The sequence below is a fragment of the Ascochyta rabiei genome, chromosome 1 (genome assembly GCF_004011695.2).
Source record: "Ascochyta rabiei chromosome 1, complete sequence".
Classification (NCBI taxonomy): Eukaryota; Fungi; Ascomycota; class Dothideomycetes; order Pleosporales; family Didymellaceae; genus Ascochyta; species Ascochyta rabiei.
The window spans coordinates 1,285,631-1,309,735 of record NC_082405.1 but is presented as its reverse complement, the minus strand read 5'-3'; the positions used below and the strand labels follow the sequence as shown (position 1 = coordinate 1,309,735).

The 24,105-nt window shown below is 53.3% G+C and overlaps 13 protein-coding genes across 13 annotated transcripts, besides 4 other annotated features; 9 read left to right on the top strand and 4 right to left on the bottom strand.

The window, feature by feature from the left end:
- Positions 1-254: 254 nt before the first annotated feature.
- Positions 255-1,160, top strand: EKO05_0000394 (uncharacterized protein; the record flags this gene model as incomplete). Its single annotated transcript, XM_038944690.1, has 1 exon — positions 255-1,160. The coding sequence occupies one exon, from the start codon at positions 255-257 to the stop codon at positions 1,158-1,160; it is 906 nt and encodes a 301-aa protein (XP_038802938.1).
- An 824-nt stretch (positions 1,161-1,984) lies between these two features.
- On the top strand, positions 1,985-2,962 carry EKO05_0000393 (2-dehydropantoate 2-reductase; the record flags this gene model as incomplete). Its single annotated transcript, XM_059635426.1, has 1 exon — positions 1,985-2,962. One exon carries the CDS (start codon positions 1,985-1,987, stop codon positions 2,960-2,962), a length of 978 nt encoding a protein of 325 aa, XP_059491409.1.
- A 548-nt stretch (positions 2,963-3,510) lies between these two features.
- On the top strand, positions 3,511-4,169 carry EKO05_0000392 (uncharacterized protein; the record flags this gene model as incomplete). Its single annotated transcript, XM_059635425.1, has 2 exons — positions 3,511-3,805; positions 3,853-4,169. 2 exons carry the CDS (start codon positions 3,511-3,513, stop codon positions 4,167-4,169), a joined length of 612 nt encoding a protein of 203 aa, XP_059491408.1.
- A 686-nt stretch (positions 4,170-4,855) lies between these two features.
- On the top strand, positions 4,856-5,617 carry EKO05_0000391 (uncharacterized protein; the record flags this gene model as incomplete). The annotated part of the gene is made up of 1 exon (XM_059635424.1): positions 4,856-5,617. The coding sequence occupies one exon, from the start codon at positions 4,856-4,858 to the stop codon at positions 5,615-5,617; it is 762 nt and encodes a 253-aa protein (XP_059491407.1).
- A 243-nt stretch (positions 5,618-5,860) lies between these two features.
- On the top strand, positions 5,861-6,619 carry EKO05_0000390 (uncharacterized protein; the record flags this gene model as incomplete). Its single annotated transcript, XM_038944689.1, has 1 exon — positions 5,861-6,619. The coding sequence occupies one exon, from the start codon at positions 5,861-5,863 to the stop codon at positions 6,617-6,619; it is 759 nt and encodes a 252-aa protein (XP_038802936.1).
- A 140-nt stretch (positions 6,620-6,759) lies between these two features.
- Positions 6,760-8,002, bottom strand: EKO05_0000389 (uncharacterized protein; the record flags this gene model as incomplete). The annotated part of the gene is made up of 2 exons (XM_038936748.1): positions 6,760-6,874; positions 6,924-8,002. The coding sequence occupies 2 exons, from the start codon at positions 8,000-8,002 to the stop codon at positions 6,760-6,762; spliced, it is 1,194 nt and encodes a 397-aa protein (XP_038802935.1).
- Positions 8,003-9,721: 1,719 nt separating this feature from the next.
- Positions 9,722-11,417, top strand: EKO05_0000388 (lysine permease; the record flags this gene model as incomplete). Its single annotated transcript, XM_038936806.1, has 2 exons — positions 9,722-9,884; positions 9,940-11,417. The coding sequence occupies 2 exons, from the start codon at positions 9,722-9,724 to the stop codon at positions 11,415-11,417; spliced, it is 1,641 nt and encodes a 546-aa protein (XP_038802934.1).
- A 1,994-nt stretch (positions 11,418-13,411) lies between these two features.
- EKO05_0000387 (uncharacterized protein) lies at positions 13,412-13,784 on the top strand (the record flags this gene model as incomplete). Its single annotated transcript, XM_038937028.1, has 2 exons — positions 13,412-13,556; positions 13,630-13,784. 2 exons carry the CDS (start codon positions 13,412-13,414, stop codon positions 13,782-13,784), a joined length of 300 nt encoding a protein of 99 aa, XP_038802933.1.
- Positions 13,785-15,005: 1,221 nt separating this feature from the next.
- Positions 15,006-15,899, top strand: EKO05_0000386 (uncharacterized protein; the record flags this gene model as incomplete). The annotated part of the gene is made up of 1 exon (XM_038944688.1): positions 15,006-15,899. One exon carries the CDS (start codon positions 15,006-15,008, stop codon positions 15,897-15,899), a length of 894 nt encoding a protein of 297 aa, XP_038802932.1.
- Positions 15,040-15,079: a tandem repeat.
- Positions 15,900-16,049: 150 nt separating the features above from the next.
- On the bottom strand, positions 16,050-16,769 carry EKO05_0000385 (uncharacterized protein; the record flags this gene model as incomplete). Its single annotated transcript, XM_038944687.1, has 1 exon — positions 16,050-16,769. One exon carries the CDS (start codon positions 16,767-16,769, stop codon positions 16,050-16,052), a length of 720 nt encoding a protein of 239 aa, XP_038802931.1.
- Positions 16,770-18,259: 1,490 nt separating this feature from the next.
- On the top strand, positions 18,260-18,526 carry EKO05_0000384 (uncharacterized protein; the record flags this gene model as incomplete). The annotated part of the gene is made up of 1 exon (XM_038944686.1): positions 18,260-18,526. One exon carries the CDS (start codon positions 18,260-18,262, stop codon positions 18,524-18,526), a length of 267 nt encoding a protein of 88 aa, XP_038802930.1.
- A 47-nt stretch (positions 18,527-18,573) lies between these two features.
- Positions 18,574-18,706: a tandem repeat.
- A 275-nt stretch (positions 18,707-18,981) lies between these two features.
- Positions 18,982-21,454, bottom strand: EKO05_0000383 (uncharacterized protein; the record flags this gene model as incomplete). Its single annotated transcript, XM_038936546.1, has 4 exons — positions 18,982-20,235; positions 20,288-20,990; positions 21,044-21,305; positions 21,421-21,454. 4 exons carry the CDS (start codon positions 21,452-21,454, stop codon positions 18,982-18,984), a joined length of 2,253 nt encoding a protein of 750 aa, XP_038802929.1.
- Positions 19,097-19,134: a tandem repeat.
- Positions 21,455-22,259: 805 nt separating the features above from the next.
- Positions 22,260-23,822, bottom strand: EKO05_0000382 (uncharacterized protein; the record flags this gene model as incomplete). Its single annotated transcript, XM_038944685.1, has 1 exon — positions 22,260-23,822. One exon carries the CDS (start codon positions 23,820-23,822, stop codon positions 22,260-22,262), a length of 1,563 nt encoding a protein of 520 aa, XP_038802928.1.
- Positions 22,618-22,660: a tandem repeat.
- Positions 23,823-24,105: the final 283 nt, after the last annotated feature.

The following is a 24,105-nucleotide window of genomic DNA, read 5'->3' as shown; positions in this document are numbered from 1 at the left end:
CATCTTTGGGTTCTCCTGCTCTTCGCCGGAACATCTACGTATTGCCGCTCTTTCGTTCGACGCTCTCGAAGGTCGCCCATCAACAGCCCTTGAGTACCTTGCAAACGGTCCTGCAAACACGCACTTTGAATTTTCCTGTCGAACCGTCCTCGCTACCTAATTTCGAATTCGTTGGCTGCCAAAAGCACTTTCGCCAGTCTCTCCCCATCAAAATATACCACATCCACCCTCGAAACGCTGATTACATCTTCACGATGCCGGTTCCAAGTCTCTACGAGCTTGCAAGACAGCGCCTTATCAAGAACATTGATATGCTCACCGATATCGGCGATATACCTTTTTCCTTCCTCGAACCCGTTCTTCGTCATATTCAAAATCCGACACAGTTGCAGGAGCTTGAGGAAGCCTGCCCGCAGATACAGGGTGAAACAAAGGAAATATGGAAGAGGTACATCAGGAGAGACGTTCCTGATTGGGACAAGAAGCCGCATACGCCGCGTGACGACATGAACTGGAGTAAGGTGTACAGGAAGCTCATGAGAGACGCAGAGAAGGAGAAACTCGATCAGGAGAACCAGCTGAAGGAGCAAATGAAAGCTCTCCAGGCTGGCAGAGATGTTAACAAGACTGTTATCATGAACACCAACAAAGCGTATGGTGCTCGCAGCAGCAACTTTTGGGCCAGCGCTGGTGGCAGTCGAGGCTTTGGGCAGCCTGCTCCACCGACAAAGACTGGAAAGGTTGCTATGGACAAGCTCAAGAGGGGCATGTTCGACCGCAATCAAGCACGAACCAAGGCAACGCAAACACCGCAGCACCAGCTGGCTATGAGAAGGAATATGGTAGCGCAAATACCAGAACGACTGGTCAGGATGGCACAACTCGAGGCGCCAAAGACCATGGTTCTATCCAAACAGGCCTCTGCATCTGCTGCTGAGAGAAGAGTTCCAAAACCTACCACAAATCAGCAGCATATTAAACAACGGCCAGCACAAATGCCACAACAGAGTGTGGCGCCGCCTCGAACATCGCTTCCAGCCGGCCAGCAATTCAATGCTCCTAAGCTGAAGCCCACTGCCAATGGTGTCGGAGCTGCTGCGGCGCCGAAGAGGAAGCGAGAAGGGTCGAGCATGTTCCAGCCGACCAAGCGAAGGATGTAGAGGACTGGATTTCCAACACATCTCCTGTTCGTGATGTTGTGGTGCTGTGAGAATGTGGTATGGACGTTTGATGTTGTATCCCTGTAGCAATTTTTGTTTTGCTTTTCGTATGATGGTGTTCAGGGATATCATAGATTGGAATGGGCAACTGGGTGGGGTTCTCGACAGGTCACATGCATTAGATGGCGTTGAACGGTCGTTCATCGAAAAGCGTGGCGGTCTTTCCGCGTCGCCTCGTCGCTCTTTCGAAATAATAAGTAGGAACTCGGATTTTGTAAACGTACGTCATGGAGAGCTTGTTCTTGTATTCAGCCTCGTCCCATATCTACCTACAAGTCGCCCCGGCCACGCTCCCTACATGCTCACTCGCAGTCATCGATCCACCATTATGATTCAGAAATGCCCGTTGTGGTTCAGCAATGGCCGATTGTATTTAAAGAAAGACTCTATACTTCCATACAATAAGGCATCGCTCGTTGCTATAATCACTCTGACCAGTAGCAGTGGTAACGCAACTCACTTACTTGGTCGCGAGGCTGGATAACTACCTTCGCGTCGTGACGTGGCCATGTACGCAAGAGCCAACATTATTGATGGTAATGCAGGCCACACAAATGCCATCACAGAGAACAACAGGACGAGCCGTCAAAGCGATATGAATTTGCTTTGCAGAGGTAAGTGGATGGATGCAAACCACGATTGACCGTTAAGAGCAGCTGTGTTAAAGTGGGTCCCGCGAAGCGCACGATAAGCAGCGACTTCCGTTACTACCGGTACCGGCACACTTCAACCACCAGCCATCCATTGACTTCATCATCTCGATCATGACAGGCAATACACAACCAAACGTTCTGCTCTTTGGTGCCGGTGGTGTTGGGACGGTCTATCTTTGGCTCCTTTCCAAATCATCGACTACCACCGCTGTTTGCCGGTCCAACTACGACGTTGCAAAGGAAGATGGCTTCATTATCAACTCATCGATCTTCGGTCAAGGCATACACTTCAGACCGAACGTTGTACGAAGCTGCGAAGAGGCAGCGTCTGCAAATGAAACACCATACGACTACATTGTAGTCTGCAGTAAAGCCATCCCAGATACCGTGCCCAAATGGATCGCTCCTGTCGTGACTCCTGGACACACCACCATCGTGCTTCTCCAGAATGGAGTCGGTATCGAGGAGGAGTATCGTGTGGCCTTCCCCAGTAATCCGATCGTCTCTACGGTCCTCTACTTCCCTGCGACCCAACGACCTGCCGGCGTGATCAAACATGGCGAAGTAGAAAGACTCGAAATCGGCGCATACCCTTCATCCGCATCTGCCGAACACGCAAAAGCCTTTGCACAGCTTGTACAATCCGCAGGCGCCACTGCGATACTTCATGAGGATATCCAGTTGATACGGTGGACCAAGCTTCTCATCAATGCTTCTTGGAACCCAATCTGTGCTCTGTCGTTCAGCAAAGACACCGATGTGCTTGAGAGCTATGATGGAGCCCCTGATATTATTGAAGCTGTAATGCTCGAGATTCGCGACATTGCAGTCGCGTACGGATACAACATCACTGAGGAAAAGGTCAAGTTCGAGCTTAACAGAGCGAAGGCACGAATACCTATCCACGCCGGTATTGAGCCGAGCATGCTGCAGGACGTGCAGACTGGCCGGCGGATAGAAGTTGAAGCTATAGTCGGAAACCCAGTCAGGATGGGCAGGGCCAAAGGTGTCAAGTGTGACAGACTAGAGTTGCTGTACGTTTTGGCAAAGACACTGGACTTGCATATGGGCAAAAAGTTGGATACATGAGCTTAGGATCCAGGCTGCTCTCGTATTTGATATTGGTCCATTCCCAGCTCTTCTGTCCTGGCTCAACTACACATTCGTCTTCTCTCGTCATTGTCCATCGCCGTACTGTTCGCGTTTCTGAGATTCTCTCGCCAAGTCACATTCGCTTCGGTCCCACCTCGCTGATGTCCACGTCACGCTCAAACCTTCACTTCACTTCACCATCGTCTTGGTCTCCTTATCTTGGCAGTCAATGTTGTCGTCGTCTCATTGCTGCTGACAACGCCAAGCTGGTCACTGCACCCGCTCCCTCCTACTCGACCTCTCACCTTTGTGCACTTCGCCGATACCAGGCAAGGACAACTTTCTGCTCGCGCGCTTTTTCACTCACATACCTACTTCTAATATCTGTACGGCTGTTTTTACGATAATCCTAGCATTCAACACGCATTCGAACTCACACTGCTGGCTAACAGCTCATTGCTCTGCTTCTCACTACAACACCAAAGCTGCCCAACGGCCCGCCCATTACAGCCACGTCTTCCAAACAGCTGCGTTTCCCAGCTAAAATGACCACCGACAGCTCCCTGTCTCTGCTCTTCAGCATAGTGGCTTTCTTGTTCGAGTGCGTCGTGCTACTCTGCATGTCTCCCCTGATCGGTTCCGGTCCACTCCAGGCGGTCATGAAAACAGCTGTCCGCACCCTGCTCGGCTCTCCCGGCAAGTTCGAGTACCTTCTAGAGCTTGAATATGACGATCATATCGGTGATAGCCCTTCGAATACTTGGGAGGCCTGCCAATACCTATGTATTATCGCGATTATGTCCCTGCCTGCGGCTGCAACTTACTTCATCTTCAGCACCTGTATGTTCCAATGGAAGCTCCACTCTACGCGAACTGACGGCCCTAAGTCATCGGAAGGTTCTGTGAATACCCTTCCCACAAGCCAAAGCCCTACGATACTGCGCAGTTGCTGCCGGACACTGCGCACCATGAGACGTGTCGCAGCGGAGACATGTTTGGCCATCGCCCATCTAGTATACATGGCCCGGGCTTTTCACCTCTCCCTCAACCTGAGATTCAAGCACCTCCAATCTTCCTGGCCAAACCTTTCCCATACAAGAACTTCGAACCCTTCTGCGGCCGCGAACGTCCTCCCAGACAACTGGGGCCTGTTTTCCCTCTACCAACCACCGATAGAAGGACGTTCCTTGAAAAAGACATATAACAAGAAGGCGGCAACGAGTACGTCGAAACGTACGGTTCCTTGCGTTGGCAGCGCATTTCACAGATAGAGACAGAAGACACAAGTATAGTTGACGCCGTCGCATCCGATGCCATGCAGCTTGTATCACAAACCGAAAAAGACATCAGCATGGCTGATCTGTCTTCTATATCCACCCCTGAGTCATCTGAGCTATTCCAAAGTCTTCTGACTGCAGTATCTGAGCGTGCAAACATTGTTGAAGCCAGCAAACAGCATCGTTCAATCTTCGTACATAACAATGGATCTGTCAAACAGGCTCCTCAGACCACTCAGGGGACCACGGTTCTGCGTATACTGGGCTCTAGAGCATCCCGGAGCCTTTGAATTCAGTACCTGCGTCTTCTAGGAGTGATGAAGCCGGCAACCTGCTTTGTAGACCCATCGTATATAAACACGGGCTTATCAAACCTACTGCTCACGATGCTCAGAATGCCTCGCTTTTCGCTTCGCAACGTTTGCAGGTCTTCGGACACACATTGGTGGTACCTGCCCCTAGTCCTGAGCAGCTGCTAAAGGATGCTTTCAGGTTGCATGATAGTGACTCTGGTTTGCTTTCTGAAGCTTTCGACTGCTTTCGCAAAGCGATCCTGGCCTGTGACTCTGATACCTATCAGTTACCTGCCGATGCTATCAAGGCATAGCTCAGAATGGTAGAGGAGAAGCTCACGGCAATCACTCCGCTCAGTGTGCATGCCCAAGATTTACATCAGTGCATCTGGATCCAGATGCTGAGTTCCTTCTACACTGAGCTTCAGCCTCATTGCTATCTGTTCCAGGAACATGGCGATGATGTCCTGATGTCTCTTCTCAGGAATATCTGCCACTTCGGCAATCATCTGGGCCTGCAATTTCAGCCTCCCAACTTCACACGACCTGGTACCCCTCCAGCTGCAACTCATCAGCAGCCGAAAGGTTTTGTAAGCACTACTGGAGGCCAGCAGGCTGCTATATCAGCAGTAACTTTTCCGCCGGTACAGACACAACGCCTTCCAGCAATGTCACAGCAGAGCCCATCAGGGCCCAGGAGCGGGACTGGACGCCTCCAAGCTGGCACATCAGTAGCGGTCAAGCCGATGGATCTTGGTTTTGCCGCCTCCACGCTCAACTTTGGAATCACGGAGGAAGAGTTCACTCCCGCACGTCGGAAGCAGACCACTGCGAAGCAGCATCGTGCGCTGCGTCCTACAGCAACGAGGACCTCCCCGAAGGGAGCGGTGTCGAGGTCTTGCCCAAATCAAAGCTCATCACATGAGCCGACTTTCGAGGAGATTTTAGAGGGTACACAAGGACAATCTTACGTTATAGCTCCAGCTAACAGAATGACCAGATCAGATGATTGCAGAGTTCAGTGCTCAATGAACATCCTCTCCAGCCGAACAGCCAGCTTCAAGAGAGTCGATTATTTGTGACCATATGAAGACTACATGCGCCCTACTATACGTCGGTTCCCGATGTTGCTATTTCAATAATAATGCGGTACCCCAGGCTGAGCATGCACCTCAAGTCCCCGAATCCCGACGCGAAGCCAAATCTGGACATGTCCAACAGCAGCACAAGAAAGCCTCGACTCTGGCCACGATCTAGACCTTGTGTTGCATTAAGTATCTCGCGGTGTCTGGCCGTTTGTTTCACAGCATTGCGATCTCGTAACAATGATCTCGACACTGGCACTTGCTCTCCAACTGCTCATCACGCTCCGAACCATATCCGCTAGCCCTCTACCTCATCACCACAAGCATGCAAAACGCGTCACAAAAGGCCAAGATGTCGGCAGTGGTTTCGCAATAGCAATATGCGTCGTCATCCTCGCTGGTGTCTTCTACTATCTCGGAATGCGTCACGAGCGCACAAGACTGTGGTTTAGCCGGCGTAGTTCTTCCGCTACATCCACGCCCGTCGAAAATGACAGCACGACTCCGGAGGGACATGGAATGAAAACACGGATAAGCTGTCCGCTTGCAGTATCCTCTTCAGCGCCCATCAAGCCCTGCGATAGCCCGGTCGAAGCGCCAACACAAAGCCTGAGATATTTCGAACTACCCATCAAAGAGATACACGAGATGGGCCAACCGAGCCCAAGGAAACCCCCGCCACGAGCAAGCTGGCTGTCACTCGATCGAAAGCCATGGTGGCTGCGGTATCCCGATGATGAGGAACAGAAACGCAGTGCTAGAACGAGCAGGAGCAAGAGCATGCGCAGTTGGTTCAAAAGCGATAGAAGCACGGAAAACGTGCAGGTGGAAGTGCCGAGTCCATCTCCTGTTCAGGTCGAGGTTATTCGTGTGGGTGCTGACAGCATGAAAGAGGACGACAAGGAGCGGAGAAGCGACGGAAGTACGCTTATGGACTGGGCTGGTTTGGACTATGTGCGCAGAATTTACGTAGGGCGTAAAAGCAGAGTTGGACTGTAATGCCGTATGGGCTACCTAATATTTTGGTTGATTACATGTTCGCGTGAAACTTTGTATACTCGTCTCGATTAACCTGACATCTGCTGACCTTATAATACAACAAAACCGAACACGCAAACCAGTTACTGAACAGCCTACCATCAAACAGTGATACCATCGGGGTTAGACATGTCAAAAGACTCGGAAAGACGTCTCGACTTCAGCGGCTGAGGCATCTCAATCACCGCCGGCGAGTAAAGAGGATCAAGATCCTCACTGCTGCAAAGTTAGCTCCACTCAATGTCACGACCACGACTCAACTCACATATGCAACATCTCATCCGCGCTGCCTTGCTCAGGTTCCTTCTTCCTGCTACTGCCCATGTCGAAAGCAAAGTAATCCGGATTCTCCTTGAACGGATTCATCACATCTGGCGAGCCCATGTCGATGACAGCAGGCGTCGGCGGGATGGTCGTCAGCACCGTATGCGGATGGTCGCCGAAATTGGGCATCTTGGTCGGGCACGCAGCGCTGATGCTTGCGCGGAAGCCCCTTGAGTTGGGGTCTGGGAGAGGCAGGCTGCCGCTGTTCACACTGCTGCGTGCTGATTTCGAGGGTGGGGGGCCCGACGGAGCGCTTACGCTGAATGCGCGCTTAATCATGCTGAACGCGGACGCGGTGGACGAGTTGCGGCTGCGTATGCTTGCTGCGCTGCCGTGATCTTGGCTGCTGGCTGACGAGACGCTAAGATTGCGGTTCCTGTGTGGTGCAGCGGGTTGGGAGGTAGTCGTCATAAGGCTGAAGATCCCACGCAGTGCAGAGATGGCGGCGTCGACGGAATTTTGGATGCTGTTCCAGGAGTACTCGAGGCTGATGAAGTCGTCAAGGTGATCTTCGAGGCTGTTCATCTCATTGAGACACACGCAGACTGCGTCAGCCATGATGGTGGCACCAGTGATCCATGCATTTGCCACCGCATCCTGGCAATGAGCTGGTTGGGCTTGGATGAGGTTGATGGCGGAGTTGGTGGTCTTGTCGATGGCATGATCGGCCATGTCGCGTTGCTGGCAGATGTCTACGCGGAGGAGGGACCGTCGACTAGCTAATGTACCTTCTCCTACGTGCATGTTGTTCTTGGCGTTGTCGTATATGGCTTTGAACGCGTCCTGATGGACGTAAGCTATGCCAGCATTGAGATTATCGAGAGTCGCCAGGACACCATCCGCACTGTCGCCGAGGGTCTGATTGAGGAGAGCAACGTGATCAGTGCCTTCAATGAGAGCATGCGCCTGTAGTGATTTGAAGAAACTGAAATCGCCTGTCCGTCGAGCGGCGTGAAGGTTGTGCCGTACCAAGGCGATTCGCTGCGTCCAGTGCAACTTTTGTACCCCTTCAGAGATCATGTTGGTTTGCTGGCAGACGGTGGTGTTCGTGCTGGTTTTGTGCTTTGAGAACAAGATGTTGTGGATCAGGATCGATAGTTAAGGATGCTGTTAACAGCCGCATGTTGAAATTCAAATACTCTGCTTGATCAGCCTCCCGGTATCACAAACGGAAATGGTGGTGAGTATGAGACACGTTCAGGCCCACAACAAAACGGTAGCTTTCATCATGTTACCTCTGGACTTGAAAGGAGAGAGCGACGATGATGACCAAGTGAGGCCCGCGCAAAGCGACAGTAGTTCCAGAAATACCACCGTAGAGGGGCTAAGTCGGACAGCGTAGCATGTCTACCTCATTGTTCAAGTGAACCACGCCGAATCATGCAGCTGTCAAATTTACCTCGAAAAGGTTAAGCTTCGGTACTGAGCCTGCACACACTAAGACATCCCCGGATCCATACCTGACGGGTCCCCTTGGGGTTCTATAGGCGAGCATGTCTCGTTGTGTTTGTCGTACGAAACGTTCTGGACGTGCATAGGGCTGAGACAAGGAATTCTAGGCAATTACGACATGCAGATCTGACGCGTGGTGAGCGCGATGAGCAACTGCGTACGTAGCCTTCTGGGGCAGTCAATCGTCCAGATCATTGAGGACGATGCAGTCATCTTGACTTTCCTGACACCAGCTGACGGTGGTGATTGAGATTGCTGGATGCTTGCAGTGTCCCTCCTCGAAGACAATATGGCACCTCTGAGCCTGTGATATTGAAGTAATCGCGATGCACACGTCCCAGAACCATGGTGCAGGCTACGGTTACATGGCGTGTGCATAGCTCGACTGGGCGTTGGGAGTGTGACTCTTTGAGCCGCCGGTACAGTCCAGTCCGAGCTGCCTTTTTGGTCGTACGGCTCATAGACGCGAGATTGTGTAGGATTGCGGCGCATGTCAATCGCTTGCCGTATGTGTTTGGGGGCATTCTCATGTGTCGGTGGAGCCTCAGGCACGCTGGAGTCACAGTGTTTGCGCTCTCGAGATCTGTACTGAGTCAAAGCGCTCCCCATCCATATCTGCGGTATCAGCTGTTAGTCAGAAAGAATATTCATGCTTCGAGTCAGCTCGGACGCAAGCGAGGTCTGTGTGGGGAGTTTGGGGAGTCGGTGGAGAGGCTCTGCGCTGACGTGATGTGTGATTCGACGCCAAGGACTTGTTCGCATTGCCCGGGGAAGGAACGAGCCGCCGCTATTCCCAACCTTCCAGCGTTCGCCACCTACAGCGCCGAAAGCGAACTGCTAGAGTGCAGATTTTTTCTTACCAGCAGTCTTTCGGCTTCAGGCACGCGGCGCGGTACCATTGCACTTTGCCTGAGTCGTACAAGCTCATGCGAACGGGTGCGACGACCCGTATATTACCGATGATGCCCTTGCTCAAATTTTACGCTCGCCGCGATCACCAGACGATCACGGACCACCGTCGGCAACCGGCGCGGCGAGGTTGAGGCCTTTGCCTGTCAAAGTGGACCAACACGAAAATTTCAATGGTCGATGCGACGACCAGAGCGCGTGGAGTTGGCCGACGGCTGACATTGATGCGGTGCACCGTGGCTCCACAAAATCACACGAGCGCGATTGAAATACGTCCGTTCCCCAGTTGCTGAGTTGATCCATAGTTCAGTGACTCCACGACTCTGTCTACCAGGCTACACGTCCCAGATCAGGCCTCATCCTCTCTTCATCGTCAAGATGGCCGCCACTCAAGGACACGATGACATTGTTCCCAAGATGGACTACCACTCCAGCAAGTCGGTTGCTCACTCGGCAAGCGACCTCGAGAAGCAGGATGCCCCTCAGAGCGATGAGCTGCAGAGGAAGCTCTCGAGTCGTCATTTGCAATTCGTTGCTATCGGTGCGTCCATCATCCCCTTCATTTCTTTATCCGCACATTTGCTTATCTTTTACAGGTGGAACGGTTGGTACCGGTGTCTTCATTGCCAGTGGAAGCTCCATCAACACAGCTGGTCCCGCAGGCGCGTTGCTTGCCTATGTCTTCGTCGGTACGCTCGTCTATTCGGTCATGATGTCTCTCGCCGAGATGGCCACCTACCTTCCCATCGCTGGTGCCTTCACGCAATACGCCTCTCGTTTCGTCGACCCCAGTCTTGGATTCGCCATGGGTTGGATCTACTGGTTTTCGTGGTCCATCACCTATGCGCTCGAGCTGTCGGCAGCCGGACTTATCATCCAATGGTGGAACCAAGACTTGAACATCGCCATCTTCATCACAATCTTTTGGATTCCCATTTCCGCCGTCAACTTCCTCCCTGTCGACGTTTTCGGAGAGTTTGAGTTTTGGTTCGCTTCCATCAAGGTCGTTGCCTTGTTCGGCTTCTGGATCTTTGCCATCATCATGAACGCCGGCGGCGTTGGACCTCAGGGCTACATCGGCTTCAAGTACTGGGATTCTCCTGGCGCTTTTGCTCCTTACCTTGCCGATGCACCAGCTGTTGCCAAGTTTGTTGGTTTCTGGGCTGTTCTTATCAAGGCCGGTTTTGCTTTCCAGGGCACCGAGCTCTGCGCCATTGGTGCTGGAGAGTCTGCCAATCCCCGTGTTACCATGCCCAAGGCCATCCGAAACACGTTCTGGAGCATCTTTACCTTGTTCATCTTCACAATCTTCTTCGTTGGCATCCTGGTCCCATACGACAACGAGTCTATCGCTATTGGTAACACAAACGCTGGCTCCTCTCCTTTGGTCATCGCCATTCAGCTCGCTGGAGTCACTGCACTTCCAGACATTTTTAATGCTATCCTCTTGACAGTCGTTCTTTCCGCAGCTAGCTCCAATGTTTACTCCGGCAGTCGTATCCTCGTTGGTCTGGCTGAGAACGGCTGCGGACCAGCTTTCCTTAAGAAGACTACCAAGAGGGGCGTGCCATACTGGTCCACTGCCATTACTGCTCTGATGGGTCTTCTTGGGTACATGAACTGCTCCGCAAGCGGCACCGAGGCCTTCAACTGGCTTCTGAACATTATTTCCGTTGCCGGCTTTATCGCATGGTCATGCGTTTGCATCTGCCACATCGCGTTCATGAGAGCTCTCAAGGCGCAGAACATCGACCGCGACACTCTGCCCTTCAAGTCTTGGGGTGGAGCTCCTATGGCCTGGTACGGTCTGACTTTCACTGTCATCATCACTCTCACTCAAGGATTCACTGCATTTGTTCCCTGGAATGTCGAAAACTTCTTCATTGCATACATCAGTTTGATCCTCTTCGCCATCCTGTACATTGGCCACAAGATCGTCTACAGGAGTCCGCTTGTCAAGCCTGCTGAGGCGGACTTGGTCAGTGGCCAATTCGTCGACGAGGTTTCTGAGACCTGGGAGGAGAGCTCTAGGTCGACATGGCAGAAGCTGATGAACAAGTTTTCCAAGTCATGAGTCGTTTTTTGTAAGGCATTGGTTGCGCGTCCCCAAAAGTCTTTAGATCGCAAAGCATTGCATTGCATGGCGTTCACTTTAGTGTACTGATATCTCGGAGCATGATACCATTGTTAATGTTTACTTACTACTGTTCAATCTTCTCGTCCACAATGCATGTGTACGTTCTTGACTATCGTCTCATGCACTTAGGATAATGTTGTCCAGCTTTTTGCTGCAAGCCGTGGACGTCACCTACCAAGACCAGCAGCAAAGTGCTGCCGGTCCCTGTTTCCAACAGTCGCCTAAAGCATCCCAAATCGATTCATGTATCAATAATAGCATCAAACGTATAGCTTCCTGAGGCAAATGCCCCTTGCTCAGCTGCGCTGTTAGACGCAAGGCAAAAGCAACAGCCAGATTAGATCGAGCTGCCACTTTGATTGGTTCCAGGGTGACAATGACGATGCAAGTTGTTGTGGTGTAGGGATTATGGCAGGCTGTCAGGCATAAGGACCGCAACTGCCCACGAGGAGTGACGTGATCGGCGCAAGCGGGTCGGCGTTTTCGCCCAGACAGGGAACGCGTGGTTAATGGATTAAACGGCAGCGCAGTGCGCTCTTCTCCTTGCAACAACAACAACCCCATCTGAGCTTCACTATGCCATCAAACCGAGGATACAGCAATTGTAAGGCTGTAGCATCCCTCAGGTCCAAGCCACCCCACTGTCGACTGTCTGTGGCATCGATGACATTTTTTCTTCAACACTTGCTTCGGTTACACGCAAATAGAAAAGAGAACTATATCTTCAACCTTGTGCTATAGCACTCACTAAGCGAGTTAGGCTTGTAAGATCAGTCGTTTTTGGAAGTAGTCTCATACCTGACTTGCTTGCCCCTTGCTCTTTTCCTTGCTAAATTGACACCCCTATTCCATCCCGTCCTGTCACGGCTACCCACATGGCACAACGGCAGTTGGCGCATCTTTGCCACCTCGAGCCGCCACAATGCGATGTTCACTACTATTTTCAGTTTCTGTGGACAAGGGACAATTGATCATACAGTTTTTGGCGAGTTCAACATGACTTTAGTTTCCTAGATGTGCAACTGCACGCGGCTGTGCAGCTGGATCAGCCTCTCATTCGCCACGCTAATCTTAATTCTCTCCGCATATCAACATGCATGTATTGTGTGGTTACAAGTCACCTACAGTACGCTTCTCCTGAGTTAACCCCTTGCGAGGATGAACATTGACGCAAGCATGCATGTGCTTATGTTAGGCACTGCTATCAGAGCTTAGCAACGTCATAAACGCTGTGTCCAATACGTGTCGCGAAATCTTTCTGATGATTTACCAGAAGTACTCTCAAAACTCTGCCTTCTAATGCAGAGAAAAACGTACAAAGACCTCATGTCGATAGGTAATATTAACTAAGCAGCCGCCTTCCCGACGACGATCTATGATGGCCTGTGGAAGGAGTCGCCTCCACGCACCACATCAGCCTCCGATATCGATTTGTAGGAACACGCACCAGATGCCAACGCTTCGCGAGCTCCACCTGTACTGTTTCAGCCACGAGCGGCTCTAACGGTCTACCCGTGCTTCCACAGAACCAGTCACGAAAGAGGCGCTTGGGCAATTCGAGCTGACAACAGAGCATCAACGTCACTCCATCTCAAGCACGGCCCCGGGATCCAGATCAGCAACTCACATTGGCTCTGACTACAAGCTTGAGCCACTTTAAGGACATGCTGGGGTATAGCACGCTCGAGAGCGATGACGGTCTTCGTCCTGCGCAAAGTCCTCGATGACGAAGGGGTGTTTCCCCCCTTCCTACAGGTTTGCCGTTGTTGAAGCTGGATCAAGGAGCAGGGCACCTGAGCATGTATAAGTAGAAGCCATTGAATGTCGACATTTGACCATCATCAAACATCATCTGCACTCAATTCACCTACATCCTCAATCTACCAACCACGCTCCAGCTCAATCCACACCTAATTAACGCACACTTCAAGATGCAGTACTTCACCATCCTCGCCCTTGCTGCCGCTGCCTTCGCCGCTCCCCTTGAGGAGCGCCAGGCCGGCCTCTGCTCATCGGGCTCTCCCCTTTGCTGCGCAACCAGCGTCCTCAACCTTGCCATTCTCGACTGCCAAACTCGTATGTATATCCTCAGTCAACGTCACGACATGCTCGTGGAGATCTTCACCATCATTTTGCTGACCGCCCATAGCTCCCACCACACCCACAGGCATCAACAACTTCATCGACATCTGCGCCGCTGAGGGACAACAGGCCAAGTGCTGCTTGATCCCCATCCTGGAGCAGGCTCTGCTCTGCACTGATGTCCAGCCCCAGGCTGCGGCTCCTGCTGTCTCTGCTGCTTGAGTAATTGCATGGCGACTCAAGCTAGAGCGTACGGAGCACGGGAGGGAGGAACACCGTAGGGTATAGATGTGAACTATACTGAATTGTAATGTATACAAGGATACAAAATGGATATTGTCTGCCGTTCATTTGCCCGAACATGTGTATCGAGCAAGGGTCGCTAAAAATGTTGCAAACTGGCTATGTCTGACTTTGTGCGTCCGTTAAGAGGAATCCCTTCCTTTTCTGGACCAGAAGCCGACTCAAAGCCTGCTGAACAGCCGAGTGAGAGCATGCCCGAGTGAGATCCAGAACTGCACCATGCCCACGCAAACGAAAGCCGAAATCCACCTGGCGATGATAAACCACTAGCCCTGGTCTACAACAACACCTGCACTGGAAACCCTCCTCCAAGTCTTGCCAAGTTCAAAGTCCGCATCCGCATCAGCGACCTCCAACATCTTGCTCGACTCGGACAAAAGCATCCAAAACACACACGACTCCTCTCTCTCTCTCATCATCGTCTGCGTGAAATCTTTCCCCTCACGTCGTTCGTCCATGCACACACGTCCGGGCCTCCCCAACCCTCCCCTTCACCAAGACGATCAACCCAACGCCCAGCCCACGACCCAATCAACAACAGAAGTCCGAGCCCCCACGACCAACCTGTCTCTGACCCTCCCTTCCCGCACCCATCTGCTTCCCACTCAGCAGCGTCCAGGTCGGGCGCCTTCCCTGCCACGCCAGCGCTGGGCTCGCGGCGCCGTGCTGCCATGGGACGGCGGGGGGGGGCGTGCAGACACCGGCTTTGGTGCTGGGCTTGTCGTTCGCACAGCCTTGGTGGTGTCGTACGCTTTGTGCGCCACTGCTCGCTGGGCCGGGGCACGTGTTTGGTCCAGCGCAAGGGGAGGCCAAGTGCCAATGGCTTCTGAGCTTCTTGTCGTTGAGGCATTGCTGGGTGGTGGCCAATAGGAGGCTGCGTGCAGATTCTGCTTTTGCCTTTAGGCGGTTAGGCTGAGATTCAATTGTGCGTGCCGAATCTTGGGACTTGGGGAATAGGGAGTCGCTGGGACAGTGGTTCTATTTTGGTGGGGCTTAAAGAAGCGGGTGTGCTCAAGCCTGGGGGAGTAAGGTACGGGTTGCTGCTTGGTTGATCTACACCATCTATCCCCATATCGTTGGCAGTATCTTTTCCGACACTCTTTGCGCCTACCAGACACTCGAGCTACCAAGATATCCGACATGGCTTCTACAACAGACCCAACAGTTGCTCTCCCGACCGCGACGGACACTGACGACGACGATGATGACGACGATGTCATCTCTTCACTGCTCCCCAGTCAACCACCAGCTGCCACACCACCTCCTGCTCAGCCAACAGCAGCTCCTGTTCCCACTCCATCACTCGTCGAAACTGCCATACCTGGTGCCCCAAGTGCAGCTCCTGCTCCTACAGCAATACCCGCTCCGGCGCCAGCCGATCCACCAGCTTCGGCCAGTGCCAGCACCTCTAACAGCATATTGCCATCTTCGGCGACTGAGCATGCAGACAGTCTGCCTAGTAGCTCGCCAACAGCTTTACGTCCAGACGATCCTGCGAATGATGTTGGTGGAGGCGGAATAAGTGCTGGCGCATCGGCGGGGATTGGTGTCGGTGTAGCTCTAATGGTCTGTCTCGTAGCGTTTGGCATGTGGTTCTTCCTGCGACGGCACAAGGTGCGGAGAACCAAGACACAGTCGACATCGGGCCATAGCACCGACGAAGAGCATGCTCAGAAAGCCCAGAAGTCGGAGGTCTATGCGTATCGCGCAGGCGGACCAGCGGAAGTTCCAGGCGATGAGAAGCCGAGACGGTGGAGCGAGCTGGAGAGCCCAACGTATGTCACTGAGGTGGGTGATGGGCAGGTGATTCGTGCCGAGCTTCCAGGGTCTACAGTGCCAATGGCGACGACTGGGAAGGAAGTGGATGATCGATTGTTCACGGATCCGCCCATCGATGAGGTTGACGAGCCGGTCGATGTGCATGAGACGGCGATAGACAAGAAGGACGAGAGGTTGTTCTCCGATCCTCCCATTGACGACGCTATCGATATGCTCGATGCTGAGCCAAGAGAGTTGGAGAAGCAGAGTGGATGACCGTGTCGCTGATTCTTGTACGTCGTTGTCAAGCCGTGGTGCAGCCGGCTGCGGCATTAATGGCATTCTACGATAGCGTTATACACTATTTGTTGTTCCTGTTCATCCCCCTCCGTTTTGACCTGCGTTTTACAACTCTGCGTAGCCGCATTACGCTGAGGTTCTTGCTTGGTCGTAATAGCGCTGCTGGCGTGTTGGGCGACCATACGTTGGCGTTAAATGCGCATCTTCGAGCGGCGACAGAGCGAGCGGAGACACACAATTGTAAGACAGGTTTTGTGAGGGTGCATCGAGTAATGTGTCCCCCATTGGGGAAATGCTTGTTTGTTGAGATTGGGATGGCGACACCTCCAGGTAGGGGTTGCTGTGCCGCAGGGGTTCCTCGGCTGGCTGAGGGTGGCTTGAGTCCAGCGCAACACTCCAGTCGTTCCACTGCTTCAGCTTCTGGCCGTACGTGTCATCGTCACCGTAAGAAGCTCTTGGTGTCTTCTTGTTGGCGTTCAGCTCTTGTCCCTCGTAGTGGCCGGGTAGTTCTGGGATCTCGCTGCCGTCGAGTTCGTGAATGGAGTACGCATCAGCCTCGATAGGTGCAACTCGGACGTGCCGTTTCTTTTCCTGGGGCCAAAGCCCACCAGCGTCCATCTCGACTGGCTCTTCGGCACTCAATTTGGTGTGCTTTGCAGCTCGTTGCTTGCGCCGTCTATACACAAAGAAGGCAAGAAGAGCGGCCATGATGATGCCGACTGAAAAGGCCACTCCAATTGCGATGCCGCGTTTCATTCCCGGCAGCGCCGAATCCTCTGGAGGTGCTGTCGCGACCACCTCTGGCGGCACGGTTTCGGTGGGCGTCGTGTCTGGGTAGGGAGCCATTGTGGATTCACACTGCTGCTGTCTGCAGGCAAAATTGTAGGTTGCAGAGAGAGAAACGTGAGCCAGGGAAGAATATCCATATCGGCCCAGCTCTTTTGCGAGACACTGCAAAGCACCAGCATGCCTACCTTCTTAGTGCGGCGCAGTCGTGCAATGCATGCAGGGTGACGATCTCTGAGGCAGCGAGGCTTATTTTGCCGCCAGGAGGTTATTAACAGCCCGCGACAGGCCTTCTCGTCCACTCATCTCACCGCTACTGGTGCAAAGCTCGAACTCGGGTCTACCGTGTGCAACCGCCTTGCTCTCATCCTGGATAGACCTGTGGGTGCCTGGGGCTCGTGAGGCGGAGGAGTGGAGGCTGGAAGTGGCTGGACCTGCGGCACGCGGTGGGGGCCGAGCCGATTCGGCACCTGCTGCTCAAAGCTCCCGCGACTGCCATGTGTTCGCGCCATCATCGCGGACAGAACAGAACAGCTCAGCTCGGTCGTTTAGTCGCTGCCTCTCTGACCACGTCGAGCTGCAATCTCAGACACGTAGCGCATCACCTGTCCTGCCATTCATTCATTCTCACGACCCGGGCCTTGAGCTGCTTCCGAGCGTGTGGTTGGCTATGCTCAAGAATGTCTTGTGAAACGACATCGATCATGTCTCCAGTCAGCGCGGCTGCATGAGGGCGCCGATCGAATACTCGTGGTACCTGCGTAGGCACTGGGCAGCTTTGGCGTACATGGCATGGAGCGGCGGCACGTGCTGTGCCCTGCTACCGTCGCATCGCAGCTTCGACCTGATGACGTCGCTAATAGAAGCCCGCGTCCGCAAGACGCCTCAGCTCAGCCTGAGAAGTAGGGCGATTGTACAGAGTGGAGAGAAGAGGCAGAGGTCGAACCCGGGGGCCTTGCACTGCATCCAGGCGTCCAGCCGCAGCCTCTCTTCGCTACCTTGGATTAACGCCGAGCAGCATCGCCGCCATGATTCGACAGATGGATCCATGAGACCCATCGCACAACAATTACCTTGGTACCAAACAGCAGGGCAGCTTGCGGGAAGGTCGAAGGCTGAGTCCCTGCTCGTCACCAAGCTCAGACCTGTTCACGGAAAGTGCTTGAGCAGCGGCACAAATCACCTTGCAACAAGTGCAGCCAAGCCAAAGCCACACATTTCGCGGCGCAACCTGGTTGGCTGCACAATGCTCGACGTCACGAACCATGACCCCTTCTATCCAGGCTGTGTTGGCGATCACGACCGGTCAGCAGTCGTTCTGGATTCACTGCAGGCGTGGTGAGATCATGGCTTGCACCGCCTGCTAGCAGCCGTGTATATCAACCACCATTTCCCCACAATCAACTTCTTGACAATCTTGACTCAAACTCCAGCAATTCCTCATACCCAAGCAACCAACCAAACGCGTCTTGCACCGCATCACCCTTGATGCTCGTCCTGTCCAGCACCACGCGACCACACACCTCAACAGCCACCCGAACGTCCCCACAATGAAGTTCGCCGCAGCAACCACCCTGTTCTTGGCAACCCTCGCCCTCGCCAGCCCAGCACCAGCACCCGGTCCTGCTGTCCCCGAGACCATTCCAGAATTCCGTGCAGCGCTGACCCATCTCGACGCCCGGGCCAGCAAGCCCAAGGGCAGCAGCGGGAGCAGCAACACGACTAACTCTGCCGCCGTGTCTGTCTCGGCGAGCGGGGCGCTGCAGCTTGTGGTGCTGGGGATGGGTGTTGTGGAGGCTGTCAGGCTGTGGAGTTGAGGACATTGATGCTGAAGTGAGGAGGGGGGAGGAATGGAGAGTTGATCAGATGAGATGAGATGAGACGAGACGAGACGAGATGAGATGAGACGAGATGAGATGAGACGAGATGAGATGAGATGAGATGAGATGAGAGTTGATGAGAGTTGATGAGATGAGATGAGACGAGATGAGACGAGACGGTTGTTCACAAAGTCCATGTCTATACCCGGAACTCTGCACTGTCCGTTGCTTGTCATCTGTTACTACTAGCCGGCAATGCTCAACTACCCAATACCAACACCAACACCAACCCTCGAGTCCTTTTGCAAAAGCTGTCTTCTCCTCCCTCTCCCCCTCCCTTCCTCCTGACTCTACTGCTCGTGCCGTGCAATGCAGCACACTCTCCCATCAGCAGCGGCAGCACAGCCCCCCTACACTCTCCCGCGCACCCTCGTCTAGTCCGCAACATCGCTTCACGCCATCAAAACGCCCACCCCCAACCCCAACCCCACAATCCCAGTCCACCTCAACGCCGGAACCCCCGCTCCCCGATCCGCCGCGCCCGTGAAATCGGGCGCTCTGGTGGACGTCGGTGTCGCGCTGCCTGTGCCTGTGTCTGTGTCTGTCGCGCTACCCGGCGGCGCCATGAATCCCTTGCTCTCCTCGATCTTCGGTGGTGCCGTGGTAGTTGTAGAGGCAGAAGGGGACTTGGACGTGCACGTGCACGTGGACGTAATCTGCGAGGAGGAAGAGGGGAGGGAGGTTGGTGTGGTTGTTGAGTGAGGAGGTAGGATGGTCGTGGCGGGAGTGGTTGAGTTGCAGGGTTTTGAGGCGGGTATTATGAGGATGGGCGGGGGTGCGGGGGGTTCTGTGGTTGAAGCAGGTGGTGTCGAGATGGTGATGCGCACGGTTTGAGTGCTGGGGCACGAGGGCGATGGAGACGGCTGCTGTCCGCTGGGTCCGTATCCGTATCCGCCGGTCGGTGTGTCGACGGGGTAGTAAGGCGTCATCTCCAGCGCCGTCGATGCTGGTGGCTGCTCTCCCTCTGTTGATGGTGTCTCGACTGGAGGTGCTTTGGGATAGTAGGGCGTCATTTCCAGTGGTGGAGGAGCGCCTGTAGGCGGCGCGGCATACACTGTAGTTGTCGCCGTTGCGCACGTGCACGGCTTGTCCGCTTTCACCTCTGCCTTGTCAGCGGCTATCGTAGCGACTGGTGGCATCTCGGTGATCTTGAGCTTGCCCTTGACTGGAGTAACGCATGAGGTCATGAGGGGCATCTTGGTGGAAAAGACCTGCGCAGACGTGCCAGCCGAATCAAACGGCGCGGGGAGTAAGGGGAGCGTGAGGTCTGCAGAGACGTCGATGGCCACGGAGACATTGGCCTCCACCAAAACTAGGGAGCTGAGATCGGCGCCTTTGGGTTTTGCTTTGGTGTCCGTCTTCGTCTTGTTACCTTTGTCGAAGAGACTGCACCGATCCTTGGCGTTGGTGGTTAGCCTGGCATCAAGGCGTGGTAGGTTCATCGAGACAGTAACCAGTGCGCTCAGCTTATCGCTGAAATCGAAGCCGATTGGAATCGTCGGTGCGAATGCCAGGCTGAGAGAGAGGTCGACGTCAGTGGCGCTCGAGGTGAACGGTAGGGCGTTGAGGGTCGTTCCTTTGATGCCCGTGATGGTTGTGTTAGTGAGATCTCCAAGTTCGACTTTGATGCCGGCGCCATCTGGAATCTGTGTCATGATTAGATGCGTATCAGGGGTACAACAGGGGAGGATGGCCCACAGCAACATCGAAACCGTAATTGACAGCAAGCTCACCGTCAATCTCAAAGTCCACGCTGATTTTCGGTTCGAAACTCGCTCCCGCTTGACCAATACCAGGGATGACGAAACCTAGAATCGGTAATGGAAACAACGCAATCTCATAAGACCCCGAGCTGACTGGGTGAGCAAACATCTCCAGGCGCGCCCCCACACCGGTCACAGCAAGATCCATATACCCGCCTGTGATGATGCTGTTGATTTCCTTGCCATCATCGCCGCCCTCAAAGATATCAGGAACGAGGTCAATCTGCTTCGTGTTGATATTGATCGCGCCCTGCGTAAGGATGATCTGGCCCCTGGTTGAACAATTTTTGCAACCAATCTCGATGGGTGGGTCAGGCACCGCAACACCCGAGACAGGGACTAGGCTATCGATGCCGGTGAGGAAGTCGGTTGCAGAGAAGGTGGTGTCGAGAAGCTCGGAGCTGAGATCAAATGTGACATCGGTGACATCATCAGGAGTGTCGGTGGGGATCTCAACTGTCAGATTGTCTTGACGCTTTCTGCGCGCTCGCGAGAAGTCAGAGTGCCGTCTGTAGATGTGATCGTATTGTGAGTGTCCGAAGTTGATATCGATATTGTCGAAGGCGTCTTGCCACAAGGCTTCTGTGACGGCGAGGTCAAGGGCTACGCCTTCTTCGGCATACGAAATGTCATCGACCCTATTAACATCAGAGCCTGAACAAAAAAAGTGGATGGGACATTTGACTCTTACCTGTACACCGCTCTCTCGCCGTCTTTATTGCAGCCTTCATGTGATGTGATGATGAGGCCACCCAGGCCTCCGTGTCCGCCGTGGCAAGCAGCTCTTGCATCTCGTGCCGATGATGCGTCGACGAAATGTAACCTCATGCGTTGGTCGCCACACTGCACATCTTGAAGATGATGCTCAATCTCCTCAAGGTTCAGAATCGGCTTCTTCGACCCTATTTTGACCGACGAGGCGAAAGTCTCTCTACCACTCCAGCCGTTTTCATCTATCGCGTGTCAGTACTGTGTAGGAGGTCATAGACGAGAGATTTGCCTTCAATGTAAACGACTTCTGATTCAAACTTCTGAGAGATCCTCGTGTCACGCTTGAATAGATCTGACCGTCTAGTTGCCGCGCGGAGGATTCGATGTCCATCGTGTCTTGCAGCCGCTACCGAGCTGGCATACACAGCTAGTAGTAGTGCACTCGGCAGATTGCAGTAACGCATTGTATGAAACAATCTCGAGATTGTGAGTCTGCTAAATTGCGATAGCAGAGGAAAGGAAAGAGATGCTCAGCGCGAGTTTGATATCACGTAACTTTACTGATCGTAGTAATAGGGTCTTGTACAGTCACATAAAAAAACGTGTGCTCAAGAACATAGTATATCTCGTGTCCTGCAGCGAAGTCATATAGTCTAATCATCTTACGTTCGACCTACACATGCCCGATGTCTTCCACCTTGGCAGCGGCGGAGCCATCAGCTTTGAGCTCTCGAGGGCACGTCTCGACGGACTTCACGCCTTCCTCGCATTTCTTCAGTTGCAATGCATACCCTTGCATCTTGGCATCGAAAAATGCAGATGTGGGATCGCCGGCCGAGTTGCAGTCACAGTCTTCGGAGACTTTGTGCTTGTTTCATCGATTCGAACGAGGCTTAACCGATGCACAGCTCTGATGAGACATTGCAAGGCGATGTGCGGGTAAGCAATCTGCTGTCAGGAGCAGCTCGGGACGTGGAAGACTGATGGCCGACCGGGGTTGTGGTGTTTCGCGATTGTAAAAACGCGCTAGGGCTCGATCAGGTACGGGTGGTGCGAGCGATGGATCCTTATCGGTGTCCGAGTGAGTTGTAGAACCCTCTCGATTTAGGCAAGGCTCCAGGATCATATGTATGAAATACAGTAGCTCGAAAAAAAGTTCCGAGAAGGCGCTAAAGAATGACAACTGGGTGAAGAGTTTACTGAAAGCTCTCCTTCAAGATCCAAGGCTTCCTCTTCTCCAAGTCAATTATGGCCTGTCCAAACAGCCCATTTGCCCAACTGAACCACTGCCTCGACCATATTTCCTGCATCTGACTGCTCACACTTTCATGCATCAATCCATACCCGTCCGTACTCTGCACCAACATCCTCAGATTCGACTTAATTTCCTCGTCATCCTCGCTGGTCAAGATGACCATGACGTTTGCCATCGGCCACGGCTTGCCCGGAAGCGTATGTGGACTTCCCACACCTGTGAGGACCGGGCCCCAGGCATAGTATGGATTGGATTTGGACAGAATTTTGCGCCGCGTGTTGAGGTAGATGGGGTCGGTGGAGGAGAGGTAGGAGAGGAAGGGAGCGGAGAGGAGGGAGGGGACATTGGGGTCGTCCATTATGTTTGCCGAGCCGTAACCATCAATCTCATACGCGTAAATCTTGCCAAACTTGGGATCGTTGACTATGGCGTGTTGTTCGATGCCGTTTCGAATCCCGGTTGACATTTGCTGCATCCATGTTGTGAGGTTGCTGGTTGAAGCCGGCGGTGTGACTTGCTGCATGATGAGTGACGAAGCATTAAGCGCTGCACTGAACATCATGTTCGAGGGGATCAGGTACTGATATGTGCATGCATCATCGCTGGGACGGTGGTAGCTACGAATCAGGCCGATGTGGCCTTTGTGAGGCGAGCCGGCGCACTCATTAATGGGGGTCCCGCCGTACGGTGCGCAGTACGTGTATGGAGTGCGTTGCCAGTTTCCGAGCTCGTCGTAGGAGTCCATTGTCATACTTTCGGCTGTGTGCAATATGGTTTCGACGGCTCTGCTCCAGTTGCCCTTTTTGAAGAAGTCGTAGTCTTTCGTAGCAGTGGCGTAGTCGACACTCAGCTGCAGGAAGCTAGCTACCGAGTCCAGTTCCCACTGGCACGAGAATACTTTGAAATAATCGAATGGCGGTGTAATGCGGTCGCTGTTCATGCTGCTCAATCTAACAACGCCGCTCTCGTCTGGAGTTTGGAATGCGTTGCAGAAGGGGCTTTCCAGGATGTACCTCGCCTGGAGGTTGATCGCGCCTCGAAATAGACTTGCGAGACTGTTGAACCCTGAGTCTGGTTTCAACAAGCTCACGTACGCTTGAAGTTGGTTTGCGCTATCGCGCAGCCACATTGCGTAGATGTCGCCAGTAATCACAAAGGTCAGCTCTTGCGGGGCTTCTTCACTAGTGCCAAGTTCCGTCTCTTCCACAGTCGTGTTCGACCATCCCCGCCATGCAATGGTCGTATCCAGGGTGCTAGGCCATGTGTTTTCGAAGAGTCGAAAGAGATCAGGGTCGGCAATCACGGTCTTCATGCGCTTGATTTCGTCTTCGACCTCCTGGGAAATGAACGTACGACATGATGGTATTGGTCGCGCATAAGATAGATTGTGAGTTCCGGTAGAGAATGGCTCATGCACTTGGGAAGAGTACTGCTGGTAAAGAGGACACTGAGCCCCCGACAGGCCCAGGAGCGCTAGAAGGGTAAAAGAGAGCTGAAAGCGCATGATGCGCAAATACGTCCGAGTTACTGCGAAATCATAGTTCGAGAAGTAATACCGTTAGCTATCAGCAACGACGATAAAAAGAGAAAGCTAGGGACGTGTAAAGAGCAAGGCGTCGACGTGTTCACTACCAAGATTTGGCGGCAGAAGCTAGGCCCACCTGACGATTCACCTCGGCTTGGCAAGAGGCATGCGCGACCCAAAATAGCAGCCCCTCGTGTGGAATGCACGACATGAAGCCATGTCGGATTTGATTTATTTTTTTGCCGAGACATTCCATACAATT